At 36.9% G+C, this 15,659-nt stretch overlaps 1 protein-coding gene across 11 annotated transcripts in view; it reads right to left on the reverse strand.

The window, feature by feature from the left end:
• The window catches only part of epha4a (eph receptor A4a), a 90,014-nt gene that overhangs the window by 59,718 nt on the left and 14,637 nt on the right, over positions 1 to 15,659 (reverse strand). For 7 of the 11 annotated variants that reach the window (XM_087239992.1, XM_087239990.1, XM_087239991.1 and 4 more), the window contains 3 exon segments: positions 4,856 to 5,028; positions 3,722 to 3,789; positions 783 to 1,446 (listed from right to left, as the gene is read on the reverse strand). In XM_087239992.1, the coding sequence (XP_087096118.1) occupies positions 783 to 1,446; positions 3,722 to 3,789; positions 4,856 to 4,955 (832 nt within the window). In that variant the 5' untranslated portion in view covers positions 4,956 to 5,028. 11 annotated transcript variants of the gene reach the window in all.

Genomic DNA, 15,659 nt, shown 5'->3' on the forward strand with positions numbered 1-15,659 from the left:
CGATGACCCTCTTCTGGACCAGACGGAAAAGAAAGAAAGGGCGTGCTCAAACTGTCTACATGTCCTCTGGCTCTTCCTTTTTGCCTGCGCTGACCTCAGCATTACCCCAAACAGTATATCACAGCTTCTTCAGTGCCGTATGGCCTGACTACGGACACTGGGAATCAAAGCCAGAATGGAGAAAGAGAAAGGGCCCTCTGGTGACAGAAGCAATCTATCTGATCCTCTCCTTTTCTTCTTTTATCTCTCCTGCGCTTTCAGTGTTTTGCCAATCGCATCTTTTGGCTTTAATGTGAACTGAAAACCACCGCACATGCTCCTGAGAGATAGCAAAGAAGAACGAGAGTGAAAAGGCTATGCGGGCCTTCGCCCATGATCTAATTAAGCGGATTCTGCACATAAACCACACGGCTGTTGCTCCAACAAAATAATTAGCACCAACGTTTCTCATGCACAAACCCGCAGGGAGGTGTTTTAATATCAAACAGGGCAATTCATAATCATAACCAGACCTCTTGAATAGCAACACTCTCTTAATCCACAGTGATCCGTCGAGTACCCAGCTGTCTACATCTGAGTAAACTCTCACATCCCTAAAGTGGGAAAGGGCATCCAGGTCAGCTTCACTTACAATGATCTCATCTTAAATTCTAGAATATAGCGCTGCTGGGCTGTATAGGGGCTTTTTTTTTTTGCTTTCTGTTTGAGAGGTGGATAAGTCTCAAATCATAACAGAACCTGGTGTGGAAAAACTTGAGCAAAGGAGGTATCCGAGGTCTTACCTTGACATGTCCCTTCATGTTCTTCATAGCCAGGGTTACACAAACAGTTTCCAATAGGCACCAGCCATTCTCCATCTGCTCCGCAGTACATTTTAGGGACCTCACGTTCCTCCGAATTGTCCACACAGGATCCGCGTACCTCCACTAGCGATGAGGTGTCTGCCCCGGTGGTGGTGTCTGGAAATTGGGCCAGGTTGCGTACAGTAAGCGGGCATTTCTTGTAGAAGATCCGTACTGATACCAAGGCAATGCAAGCCCCAACGTCCTGGAAGGCCAGGTAGAAGCCCTTCCTTGTCAAAATCCCCACATCCCTCACCTCCGTGTTCAGCTTCATGATGCGGTCTCCTATGTCCACCTGCGTGAAGCTTTCATCAGCCGCAATGGTGTCGATTTTGGTGAACTGGTTTTCTCGGATGTATCGCTCTTTGTCATTGTTGGACTCATAATAGTAAAGATTAAAGGTCTCCTTGCAGGTTCCCATGACTCCTGGCAGGCTGTTGCAGTCACGCAGGGTGAATTTGATCTCGATGTAGACCCGCTGAGCTCCGCCACGGGGGATCCAGTCCGTTCGGAGCCAGTTGTTCTGGCTGGGTTCCATTACGTTGCACACCTGGTACGTCCTGATTGGCGTATTCTTCTCATCCATGATGCTCACCTCTTCCCACTGTGAGAGGAAAGACAGAAAGGTAAGTAAGCCTGTAATGCCTTCTACTAGTTCTCACAGCAGGTGCACACTATTCCAGGCCCATTGCTGGAGATGTTCCACAGACCAACAGCTGCAATGATGCAACGATTTCAATGATTGGGATATGATAATGAGAATGTAATCATACATCTGCCAGATTCTATGCACTTACTATGTGCATGTGTTGCTCCAAACCTTAAAGAGATAACAAAACATCCTGTAATCATTTACCAAACCTGTTTGACTTCTTCTTCTCTCTGAGTGAAATAAGAAGATATTTAAAGACTATTGCTGCAGCTTTTTATATACAACTGCACTTAAACCCAATAGTACATTTTCATTTGGAATTAAAAATTTCCCCATTTTAATATATTCTAATTTGTTAGAACAAACAAACTCTTTCACCACCGAAAAACGTCATAGTATGTTTTTTTTTTCACTATATCAAGACTACTTTTAAATAAACAAAACCTCATTAGGCTCCATTTCTGTACATCAGAACTGAGAAAAGAGTTCAATTGTATGGTTGTAGTGACTGGAAAAATAGACGTTTAAGAGTTCCAATAATAATACAACATTACCAACACCCTTGCGCATTCACCAAACAAACACAGTGCCCATAATTCTTTACAAAAACGCCCTGATTTCCTGGTCGCCATTAATCCCATATTAGGCCATTGTAATACTTTGAGGCCTAGAGTTTGACGCTTCCTGCTGGTGAGAGTTTCAAATGAGATGTATGCAATGAAGGAGAGTTTTGAAAAGGCCTGTCACGATCTATGACGGTGTCTTTTCTTCTCGCCTTTTTACTCTTTGTAAGTCGTAAGTGTAGAAATCCCAGCTGTCACACTGATAAAGCTGTACATTTGGCCCACTTGCGTGCGAGAGGGGGCTCTGTCGGGACCCTGTCAATCAAATGGTTTTGATGAGATAAAGCAGCAGAGAGTGGGGGGGGACCACATTTCTCCAAATGCCAAGTTCACTATTAGACCTGAAACTAACCAAAGTGTGTAGAGAGAAAACAAAGAAGCCTAATTGTGGCATATTCAATTAAATCGCTGATAAATAACTACACGCAGCTTTGAAAAGACTGATTTACATATTTTAAACGAAACAATTTTTTTTTAAATTACATAAAAGCATGCATAAAGTACTGATGCCATTTTAGACTAAATAAATAATATATATTATAAAAGAATATAGCAATTTTAAAGGATTCTTTTATATGTAAATAATTATTGTTAGTGTGTTTTTATGTATAAGTGTAAAATGGCATTGTAATAATTATATATATATATATATATATATATATATATATATATATATATATATATATATATATATATATATATATATATATTAAATGCTGATTACAATGCCCATTTTACACTAATACATAAAAACACACTAACAATAATCATTTACATATAAAAGAATCCTTTAAAATTGCTATATTTGTATTTTTTTACAGCATAATAAGTGAATTCAAGTATGAATATCATGAAGTAAACTGACCAAACAGGTAAACATTCTATATAATTACAGAACGTGTTTAATTTTAGGTAAACAGCAATGATTTTTAAAGGAAACAAATAGCAATAAAATCTCATAATGTTTAAACATCAGCACATTCATACTGTACTGTACTTGTGTAAGCCCTAATCATACCCATTTTAGTCAAAACATAATTTCTTTGTCATATATGCTTAGTACACTGCACCAAGTACCAGAAAGTTACCAAATATAAGACGCTAACCTACAGATAAGGTAAAAAAAAACATTAACATTATAATTACAAAGCACAGCATCTCTAAATGAATTATCATGAGCGCAAACACTTAAACTTAAGCCGTTTCTCAGTCTGTATGAAACATCAAATTATAAGAACAAAGCCATTTCATCTCTCAGATTTTATAATTATGGATGTGTGTGCAGATTTCATTAACTGTCTGCGCTCATCTATGCACTAATGCAGAAAATACTGATTTAATACAGTGTGATGCCTGTTTAATCGATTTCCATCACTTTTTTGGTATGCTTTTGGCACAACACCAGGCCTTGGTTAGACCTTGTACCTGTTAGTTTTATTAGAACAGCAATTCTACTGTGCAAAATGGGTTATTCTAATTCCTGTAATTTCAAATGTATAAAAATAGCTCTCAAAAACAATCAACACCTTCAAGAGTTGTTAAGAGGAATTTTTCCACACAAAAACTGAAGAAAAAGCAACATTGTTTGTCCTCTGTAGACTCACCCCTCCTTCCGTCGGGCTTGCAACCCATTTCAATTCTCCTTGCACAGTTCTCGAGTCCAGCAGTGTCACTGTGGAAAGACAAAATGCTATGAGTCACTGAAAATGGATCATCAACCTCTTTATGACTAGATCAAACTACCTTGTAAGTCATCAAAACTTGTTTCTGCCGCTACGCTTTTGTTCCTAACTGCACAGTTATTAAACTCTCCATTTTCTCAAAGCACACTGATTAAGGGTCACAAAGACTATATCTATTGGTTATGGTTAAATAATACAGAACATTTGGCTTAAGTATGCATTTTAAAGATTCTGATTATGGCATGATTGTGTATTGTTTAAATCAGCATCCTAAGTTGGCTATTGTCCAAGCTAAATTAGGTCTTTTGAGACAGTAAAATAATAAGTGTGATGAATGTAAAGATTATATTAAAATTACTGTTCATTTGAGCTTTTAAATTAGTGATATATATATATATATATATATATATATATATATATATATATATATATATATATATATATATATATATATATAGCAAATTCCAAAACAAAGCCTTACGATTGAAGTATTTAAAGCATGCGAGTTTAACTGAGACTTTAGGTTTTTACAAATTGTATTGGAACGCTGAAATCATTTGTCCGTCCGCGTTTTTTGTAGATTTGCGCATTTAATGTAAATAAATGTAATAATTGACAGGAGAATTGTGGACTATTTTCAATTCTGGTAATCCCTGCATATATCACAAAACAAAAATAAATTAATAAATAAATAAAAAGAAACTTCCAACAAAATTGGAAATCGGTCGAAGCACAAGCAGTGTTTCCTCCCAATTAGTGTCCGAGTTTAAACTTCTTTTGAAGAAGAAGAAGAAGTAGAAGAAGAAGAAGAAACGGCTCAGCTTTCCATTTGATCTGCGGGTTTTGGGAACCGCAGACACTTGGAGATACCCAAAGGGACTTTCGGAGAAAAAAAAAACGTTATATAATTCCTTTTCGCTGGTGAGATAAAGTGTCGAAATGAATAAAACAAATGGCAGTCATAGCGCTGTGCCACTCTCGGTCCCAAGTGGCATACCAAACAACAACAAAACATAACTCTTGTTGAAATTTCCTTGGGTTTTGGTAAATCCTTACCTTCATTAGGAGGGTAGACCCGTGCGGTTAATACGAAAGTCGGTATCCAGATTATTAGCGCAAAAGTCGCTGTGAACACAAGCGCAGCCATTGGTGTCATTTCGTGTGCGTCTCCTCCGCTCCGCGCGCGGACCGAAGTTGCGTCTGTCCCGGTGGAATTAGCGTTTGAGAGTGATGCACGGAGCGCTGCTGAACACCGCCGAGGGGCGGATCTTTACTGCCTGACGTGCCTGTCACAGCGAGACACCAAAAGTCAACAGTCCATCCATTCGGGTAAATAGCCAGCCCATTTTTCAGGTATATGATAATTGAAAGAATTGTATAAAAATAAAAAGTCCTTCTTTCAATCTATTGCGCAATCATAAAACAACTCAGCTCGCCTGTGTGTGAGAATGCAGAGCGTGCGCGCGTTAAGGAGAACGCGCCAGAAAATACATAAAGGAAGAGAAAGGGGCTGCTTTTACCAGCCGATCATGGTTCATAATATATGGGTAATACCATGGTCAAAATTATTATAGCGGTACACGTCATGCAAAAACTGTATGAAGCGCGCAAGTCATTAAAGTTGAGTCGAACAGCTTTATAACGGGAAGAGCAAGTGCGCCGTCTAGTGTTTGCTATTTATCCATCTAATTCACGGCGCTCAATAAAAAAATCAGTTTCTAAACTTTCTAGGTCGTGCTTAAATACTTTTATCACAGTGCTAATAGGCAGGTCATTAGGAGGAAACTGTACACATTTAAACATTTAATGAATAATTAAACACTTACATAACAGAGTGGAATTATGTTTGAAAACGCATGACTGTTTGCTTATTCTGATATAATTATTTGACTATTCCTATACTGCAGTGTTTTTGTGCTACAGTTTGAGACAAAAGTCTGACTCGTCATCGCAAATCTGATCATTTCAAAATGATTCAAAACTTTCATATCATTCAGCATTGCTGTGCGGCACAACAATAAAACCTAACGTGGACGCATATTTTATCACCTTATTGATATGGATCATGTAGCATATTTTTTGATATTTTTTTTCCGATTACGTTGTATTGATACGTTTGTTGTGTGAATAAGCATCAGTCAGGCCGACTGAGCCCTCAACGACTTTTTCAAAACCGGTATTATGAACTGCGTCAACTTCTTAAAAAGCATCAAAAGAGAGATTCATCCGTGCATCGAGCACTGCTGTTACTACAAAGCCTAAAAGTTATTAAATGTTTGGATGAGACCCTTTATGCCTTTATCAACTGGACGCCTACACTCCACGACCTCATCCTGCCCCTGTCAATCAAGCGTTTCTAGACGCCCACAGAGTTAGAGTTGCGCACCAAATGCGTCTTTTCCATCTTAGAATTCCATCAATAGTAGCAGATGCGTCGATTTCGCTTCCCGCTTTGTACCGTACTTGCTTGCGCCCACCTGACGAGCCAATCCACATCCTGTAAAGGGTGTCGGGTTGACTGTGTGCTGACAACTTTGACAACAGCGTGTTTGCATATGGATGGGTCGCAAGGGAGAGCAACTGACTTGAGCTATTGGGATCCGCCCTCGAGGCTGATGGATCTGTAAGAGACAAGGCAAAGTTTATACTTTAACATTAACAGTTGTGGCAGCACTTCATTGTTGTGTCACTAGAAGATAAATGTTCATGCTGGAATAAAGTGAACTGTTTTTGCTTACATAAATTATTATGTAAAGCATAAGCTGCAAACGAAACGGTGTAGTTCCATACTATTATATAGGGAAAAACAATATACATGACAACATACATATTTTTGAATTCAAGAAGCAAACCAAAAACACAACATGGTGAATGTAGTGGAGATTACATTTATACTTCACATATTTTTATTCAGAATGTAATGTGTGCACAAAGTATTTATTTATTTGAAATGCTTCATTGGTTATATCCACAGTATGCAAGACTGTATGTATGGCATTATGACCATTTTTGAAAGTAAATATTTAAATAAATCCCAATATAAAAATCCCATATGCTTGTCTTTTGTGTAGTCTTGATAAATTAAAATATCATTAATCATTAAAGCCTCAAACACAATTTTTGGACTAATTACCATCTTTCCATTTCTTATGTACATACCTTTAAATAAAAGTTGACAACAATTTAAACTAAAAACAAAAGTTTTTATTAGTTTCGGCCAAACTACTTGCAGAATATTTTGGTTTTAAGTTTTCACAATGCTAAATTTGAAAACATTTATAGTCTCTATGTGAAGTACAAAACACGAAGTGTGTCCTGAATCTCATTGTAATGCACTGCTCTATGCCATTTTGTAATATAACTAGGTAGTGCGTTCATACTGAAAACTCTAAAAGAAACAAGTGCACTAAATATGGATGATGTGTAGGTGCTATAGTGCATAAGTGCATAGTGTGTCTTTGGAATGCAACGACATGATTTTGTGAAAATTGTGCGTAAGTGCATATCACCAAAAGTTCATATTTTATGCTTAGTCAAAAATCTTGTGCGAGATGTAAGTACTTGGCAACCTTTATGAGACAGTTTTTTCTGTTCATTGATGTTACCAAATACTGGTCTGGCATGTGTAAGGCAGTGTTTTTCGTTAATCTGTTTTTTTTTTTTTTTTTGAAGTTTTTATGAGAATAGTGTTCATTTTTGAAAATTTGTTTACTTGTAACAATTCAAAAATGCAAATGAAATCTTTTACATTTTTAGCACATCATTATGTAAACATACTCTGAGTTCTGGAATTGAGCATTTCATTGCATTTAAATTAGCTCAGTGGTTAAGAATAATAACTATCAGCTTGGGATCATCTCCATACTTTCCTCTCAAGATCTGGAAAAAGTCATAGATGCTCTTATTACATCTCACCTAGACTACTGTAATTCCTTTGGTCTCCCTCAATCTTCATTGGCACGTTGCAGTTGGTTCAAAATGCGGAAGCGAGACTTTTAACAGGTACCAAAAAGCATGCTCATATTTCACCAGTTTTAGCAGCCCTCCATTGGCTTCCTGTTAATTTTAGAATTCAGTTCAAGATTTTACTTTTGGTTATTAAAGCACTGAATGGGCAAGCACCTTCTTATATTTCTGAACTTATTAGCTTAGAGTCAACTCATTGGTCCCTTAGGTTGTCAAATAGGGTCTTACTACAATTATACCACGACATAACCTTAAAGGAGATAGAGCCTTTGCAGTCGCTGCTGCACGTTTGTGGAACCAGCTGCCACCGGACATTACAAGTTCTTCTTCTCCCTCTATTTTTAAGCCCAGACTTAAGACACATTTTATTCTATCACCTTCCTGGCTTGTAATCTTTATTGTACATTGTTGTTGTCATATCATTATTATTATTAATATTACGTTCATTGTTATTTCACTGTTTTAGATTGTGTGTTATGGTTTTGTTCAGCACTTTGGTCAGTGCCAAACTAAAGTTAAATGTGCTTTATAAACAAATTTTATTTACTACATAATTACACTCAGAAAAGAAATGGGAAAAACAGCTTGTTAAATATTTTGTGATTTTGCACATTTTCTGAAGACTTTCTGAACATCTGCTAAACAATAAACAAAACTTATCAGTTTCAAAATCCATTTTCTACTATGCTAATGAAAAGTTCAAGTTTCTAAAATGTGTTTATTATTATTTACCCAAGTGTAGGGTAAAATATGTGACTTTAGTTTTAGTTTGTTTGTCTTTTGGTTTCTTTTGATTAGTTGACGTCTTGAAAACCGTTCCACCGCCTTCTCCAACTTTAACATTCAAGATTCGTCTGACCACAGCAACAGTTTCCTGTTTACGTATAGTAAGAGCTATGTTTTTGTTCTTTTCCATATGCGTGTTTGGGGGCCTCTCTGGGATCTCTCGTTTTTTAATAGCATTAGGCTGAGGAGCAGGTGACGTCCGGGACTTAGTCTCTAGGGCCACGATCGAAGCGCTTTGTGCCGAGGCCGTTGCTCAGGCGAAACCATCTCGCCTGACATAATGAAGTCGGGCGGAGCATCTGGCGTTTCGAAATGGGCGCCCAACATCGATTGTCACTCAGCTTGAACAAAAGAATGGCGTTTTATTTTCTCGATCTACACGAGAGACTGCGCAATCATAAAGGCGCAATTAGTTGGGGAAGGGGCGGTGCACGTTGAGTGCTCTCCACCAATCGCTTTTGCTTATATCAGGCGAAGGCCTATTGATTGCGTTTTGCCCGGTGGGCGGAGAATCGCCACAGCCAGGGGTGTGTTTGTGCAAGGCTTTGCTCTGGGCCCTTGTGTTTGGTCATTTGTGTCACCGTTTTTTTTGATTGATTACCGTCAGATCATTTTCCATTCTCTTGCTGGATTCTCAGGTCTCCTGACTGAATTCCCTGAACGGCGCCCCCACACTTGGTTTTGTTCTCCGAGCCCCAGATGGCATCTGCCCACACATCTGTATTGTGCGACGCTAACAGAGGCCTCCAGACAGAGTGCACCAGGGACCCCCAAGGGACACGGTGCAGTCTGTAATTGCCAACTTCGAGGAAGACAAGGCTCTTCTACTTTCTGTACGCTCACATTCTGGCTTCTTTCTTTCCAAATAACGTACATTAACCTCTAACGGAACTCCGCTTTAATGCGTACATCCTGTGCACATACAAACACTGAACCCGTGATGGATTAGTTAAAACGTAGTAGAGGAGATGAATGCAAGCTGGCCGAATTAAAAGAACAGGCTCAGCAGTCTGAAGAAGCGTGTGGGTGTTTGTGATAGAGAAACAAAGGAGAGCTTTTGGCTGTTCAGTTTTTTTCTTCTTTAAAACACAGCACAGACTGTGTTATTTCACCCTCAGCTCGATTGAGATGTGACCGAATCCAATAAAATAGGAGATTGATTGGTTTTCAGTCCTAGATAAAGATGTACGCTTACTAGATGTTTCTATAGCCTTTCAAAGGAACCAAATGAGGAGAGAAGTTCCTTTGTTAGGACGCGTCTGTCTTTCAGCAAATCCAAAAAGACCTTGCTGAGGTTTTTGCATGAAATCCTCTTTCTCCTTCTGATAAAGATGAGGAATGACTCATGGTCTCCCTTTCTCCGTCTCTATACATGAAGACCTTTTTTTGTGTGTGTGTTTGAGATAGAGTCCCGTTCCCCCTCGAGTGTGTGAATGGATTCCAGACTCTGCAAATCAAACACAAAGCTATCAGACCAGCTCTGTGTTCTCAAGCACTCATCCCCATCTAGAGGAGAAATCAATGGATAGCGTAAGAGCTCCTAATCATGGGCAGAGGAGAGTCCCTGATGTTTTCCAACGAGTACAGCATCAGATACCTAACAATCAATGTATCAGACACTCAGATTGGAGTTCGGACAGTTTTTATGTAAATGTTACTTACGTAGGAAATGGCATTGGTATTCTCTGGAATCTGTTTTCAAGATTAGGTTCCACATGTCCACTTATTTTCCCTGCATGGGTTCAGTTGAGGGATCTGGGTTTCCAATGGCCAATACTGATATCTAGAAAGCAGAAGCAGATATTTCACAGGTAATGCCTAGCAGGAAAATTAATGTTGTTTCAACTTTGTCAAATATGTATCGAGTCATGTGGCGACCCCATATTAATAAAGGGACTAAGCCGAAAAGAAAATGAATGAATGAATCAAACGTATGAGCTAAATTCATCCATCTTTAAAACCTACAAAGAAAGCTTTGTCTTGACAAAATGTGTAAATTGTTTTCTCATTTTAACAATGAAATATTATCTAATATTATTCATTCTGCTTTCTACCACAATTAAAATGACTGAATTTTATACAAACACAGTTTGGACTAAAAAACTGAAATCATGTAAGGCATGCTGGCCATTCATTTACACAAGAACATTTTGAGGGCCTGAAAATGAAAACGTCTTTTAAAAAAATGGTAAAAAAGCTAAATAAAAACTCAATTAGCCATTTTATACAAACTTCAGAAAATAAAATAAATTAATCTGAATAAGGCAAAAATAAATGTACAGTACAATTTGACAAATTAATAAAAATAATAAGTTAAATTTAATAGATAAATAAAACAAAAACAAACAAAAATAAAATAAACTAGCAAATACAATAAAACCAAAGTCAAATCACATCTACACTGTAAACCCTGCTGTTGTCATTACTAAAGATATTAAGTTAGTATAACTTGACATTACTTAAAATACCAAGTTTTGGCTTCAAAACTTAAACAGGTATGTTTATCTTATCCATTACTCTGTAAAAGGTGTTTAGTTACTAAAAGTAAGTAAACCAATTGCCTTAAAAGCAACAAGTTGAGTTTACAAAAATAATGTAAGTAAACCAGTTGTAACTTGGAACTGTTAAGTTAACTTAAATTGTATAGTCTATAAAACACGTCTATAAAAATCTACAACTATAGCTTATATTGAATTTAGAAGACATACTGGAGTCTGGAAGAGCAGATTTATTTTACTGTATGTCATTTTGCTAGATAGAGAAAAGCTGAAAAAACCCAAATATAATAAAGGTGAATAGTTTAATTGCATTTGAAAAAAAAGTAAACCCGTGCGCAGAATTCTGCAGATTTCTGCAGATTTTTAGCCCATCATTAATTCAGTTTATTTATTTGAGTAAATGTGTAAATCTGAATTTATTCAATTTTTATTCAGTAAATTATTACTTTTTATTTTATATATTAAAGTTTTAGTTATGATACTCCGCTGGATACTCCCAAAATAATTCCGCAGAAATCCGCAGATTTTTACCAAAATTCTCGAAAAAACATCCGCAGATTCCGTCTGGACCTGGTTATCTGTACTTAAAACAGTTAAGTAAATTCAATGAAGAGACCAAATTAGGTCAACTCAATTAATTGAGTTTTCGATTTCCTTTTACTCAAGCAAACTGAGGGAATCACTTTCCTGAAATCATTCGAGTAGTCTTAACTTATTAAGGTTTACAGTCCGTCCATCCATCCATCCATCCATCAAATTCATTGACAAAAGCTGCCCATAGACCTCAAAGTAAATGTGATTTGTTGTCTAAACTGATAACCTGAAAATAGCCATAGATAAACAGATACATTCTTCTAATGCTAGTTTGAGGAATTAAACAGCTGCAAAACCCCACTGGCGCAAACATGCCACAAAACTCAACAATCCTAAAGTACAAGCAAAGATAACGGTTCCAGACCTCCACTTGCAAACATCCCACAGTGGTGCAGATTGAGTGGCACACGGCCTCAAGGTTTGCTGTAGCGTGGCTTCTATTTGCTAATTCTACTTCTCTTAAGAGTTTTAAATAACAGCCTAGTGGCAGCGCAACCCCACAGCAGTAAAGCAGGCTTCAGATGTGGTCTAGTGGCTGTTTGCTGAAGACGGATAGGCTGTGTAATGGGATGGGGTGTCCACACTTCAAAATATAAGTCCAGTCATTAGGATGATGAAGGCATTGCTGTCTCATCACACTAGCCATCTGTCACAACTATCCACTTTTTTCCCCAACATTCCATGATGCTTGGTACAATGTGGTGTCATTATTCTCCTCACAGTCAATAGATCAAATATTAAAAGACAACTTATTAGACATAACAACTTATTTTAAAACTTGCAGAGCCGTAAACAGCCCTAAAACTTAAAATAAAGAATATTAGACATGTTACTAAATGCAGAAAATTACTGTACTCAATGTTGAATGCAATTAGCAGCAAAGTAACTAGTTAGTGTAATTAGATTACTTTTCATTTTTAGACAATTTAGTTACAGTTACTTATAATATGCAGTGGGGGAAATAAGTATTCAACACGTCACCATTTCTCTTAGAAAACATACAGTTGAAGTCAGAATTATTAGCAAAATAATTAAAAACAGGATGATATCCTAACTAGAACTAATTACTTATTTTGCTAATAAAAAAAAATCATCCAATAAACAGAAAAAAAAATTATTGACTCAATAGCAGAAACTGTTGCTTCAGTTTTCTTAATAATTAATTTTTTTTACAGTGTAAGGAATTTTATTTATCCATTCACCATCAACTATTCCAGCATATGTTTTACCAGCGGATGCCCTTCCAGCCGCAATCCAGGACTGGAAAACACCCATACAAACTCATTCACACTCACACACACACAGACTCATACAGTATACATTCAATTTAGTTTATTCAATTCTTATACCGCATGTCTTTAAACTGTGGTGGAAATCAGAGCACCCGGAGGAAACCCATGCCAACACAGGAAGAACATGCAAACTACATACAGAAATGCCAACTGGCCAGGCCATGACTCGAACCAGTGACCTTTTTGCTGTGAGGTAACAGTGCTAACCACTGTGACGACCCATTTTTTTCAATTTCCACTATTTACAAGCCATTAACTAACAATATAAGCTCAATAAACTACTAATTAACTGCTTATTAATAGTTAGTAAGGTAGTAGTTGGGTTAAGGTATTAGGTAGGATTAGGTATGTAGAATAAGATCATACTTAATAATTCTGAATAAACAGTTAATATCTTAATGCACAGGTAATAAGCCAGTTAATAGTGTGCATTGTTACTTAAACTAAAGTTTTACCACACAAACATATTATCTCAAATGATCTGATTCAATTATTTTGAATGAAAGTACAACCGCTAATTTGAAACACAGAAGCCACTAGCCAAAAAATGTTCAAATGGAGTGAAAACCCACGATGAATGAGAAACGAAAAGGGAAAGAGAGAGTCATCCGTGACTGTAAAACGCATTACAATATTCCAATACTCCAGAAAGCCCCATAACCTCCACCTCTGTGACTTATGTATACCATTGCTCAAAGAGTGAGACGTCTGATCCGTCATGCAAGACTGCGCTCTGCCTTCTGTCATGTGACTAAGCGAGCTGCCACGACTGTTTGTAAGTCTAACCTTGAATTATTTCACTGCAGCCTTATATTGCTTTGTTTAAACATCCTCTGCCATTTGTTTTAGAGTCAGTTCTACGCTCAGTGGAGCTGAGAGGTAAAGACTGACATGCAAACAGAGACTCTCAGTGGCAGCAGGTGCTGGCAGGGAGACAGGAAGAGAGGCAGACATTTTGTCATTTCAAACCGGCTGCTGTGCCAATTGCACACACCGTCCCGGCACACAAAGTCGAGTTTAGTCAAATATATTCAGTTACAAGCACTAAACCGAGACTAGAAATCATTGAGATTCGCATCACTTTTGAAAAACGTGATGTCTGTTTATTGTGTCCTGATGAAATTCAAGTTATAAAGGTAATTTTTAAAAGCAAATTAAAGGATGGTTCACATAAAAATGGAAATTCACCCTTGAATGGTTACAAATAGGGCTGCACGATATAAAAAAAAAATCTGACAATGCCATATTTTGTTTTTGTTTTTGCCGCGATGTATGATATGAATATAATGTTACCAAATGACTTGAATAACTATTTGGAAAGGTTTTATTCATTTAGATAGACTGGGATGATCAAGTCTTTTTCTATGCAGATCGTCTGCAAAAATTATTAAAAATTACAAGTAAAAATAAATAAATATACTTCATTTTCTTTACTGTCCACAAGTGTAAATTTATCTTTGGCTTCACCACACAACCACATCAGCATTCACATTACACATATCACAGAAAAAAACAACAACAGGCAAAACAAATACATGCAATCTCATCACATAAATAACATTTAAGGGGAAATGAAGCAGTCAAGCTTACATTATTTTGTAAACAGATTTCCACTTTAAGGAAAATATGTTAAACTCAATTAATGTAACCATTTAGCAGAAAACGGCATGTTTTACTATAGATTTTAGACCTAGGGCCCCTCCATCTTGGAATGTTGCTGTGTCTGGGGTCATGGGCTTGGTTCCATTCCCTCAGCTGAACAGATACAGTGCAAGTAAAGGACAGAACATGGACACTGCAAAGCCTAATTTAACTCAATACGTGAAGTTGTGGAAGTGGAGCTGCTGCAAATACAAGCATCAGAAGTGTGTCTGAAACAAACATATATATTTATTCTATTTTTATCTTTTATTTGCTAATGAAGAATGATCTACTCACAGCCTCATTTTCCTCCCAAATCTCGCTCTTTTGAGTTTGTAAAAGAAGGGTTTAAATTTCTTTCTAAAATGATTTGTGTTAAGTTTATCCATCAATTAAAACGAGAATTTCTTCATGAATGAGTTCTTCTCCCTGCTTTTTCTTTCATGTGTAGGATTTATATGTATATACAACTTTATGTGTATTTTGCGTACATTCACGGTTCGCGATGCAGGCATGTGCATCATTTGTTATAGTGACAGACTGTAATGTACTATGAAAATGTATCATTTCATTTCATTTCCATAAGACAGTTATATATAGATGCATTACTTGCAGAATGTTAAAGCAGCTTAACATTTTAAATGTTTTTTTATTGGATATTATGTCATTCAATGCAACTACGCATGACTTTACAGAGAGCTTACGACCTACTAACTACAGTTTGCTTAAAGATCTTAGAAAAAAATAGATACAAATTAGCTAGTAGAACTAAGCCGCTAGTGTGGACTTTACGTTCCAGTTTAAGAACAGATGATGCAACCCTACCCATAAGAAAGAAACTGAAACGGGTATGGAACAAATGAGGGATGATTTTTGTGTGAACTATCCCTTTTATGCAGGTAATGTATCTGTGTTAATGTTTCAAATAACTTTTGTAAAAAAAAAAAAAAATGAAAATAATGTTCAATAATCAGAAAGGCCCATTTTAAAAGACAAAGTTTTGTATATATGAAGTCCACATGAAAGTAATAAAAGTCAAGTTGCTTCTGTTTATGTGGTTTGAATTAATTATAATGAAATCCC

This window comes from Danio rerio, chromosome 2 (assembly GCF_052040795.2).
Source record: "Danio rerio strain M-AB ecotype USA chromosome 2, GRCz13ab, whole genome shotgun sequence".
In the NCBI taxonomy this organism is placed as follows: domain Eukaryota; kingdom Metazoa; phylum Chordata; class Actinopteri; order Cypriniformes; family Danionidae; genus Danio; species Danio rerio.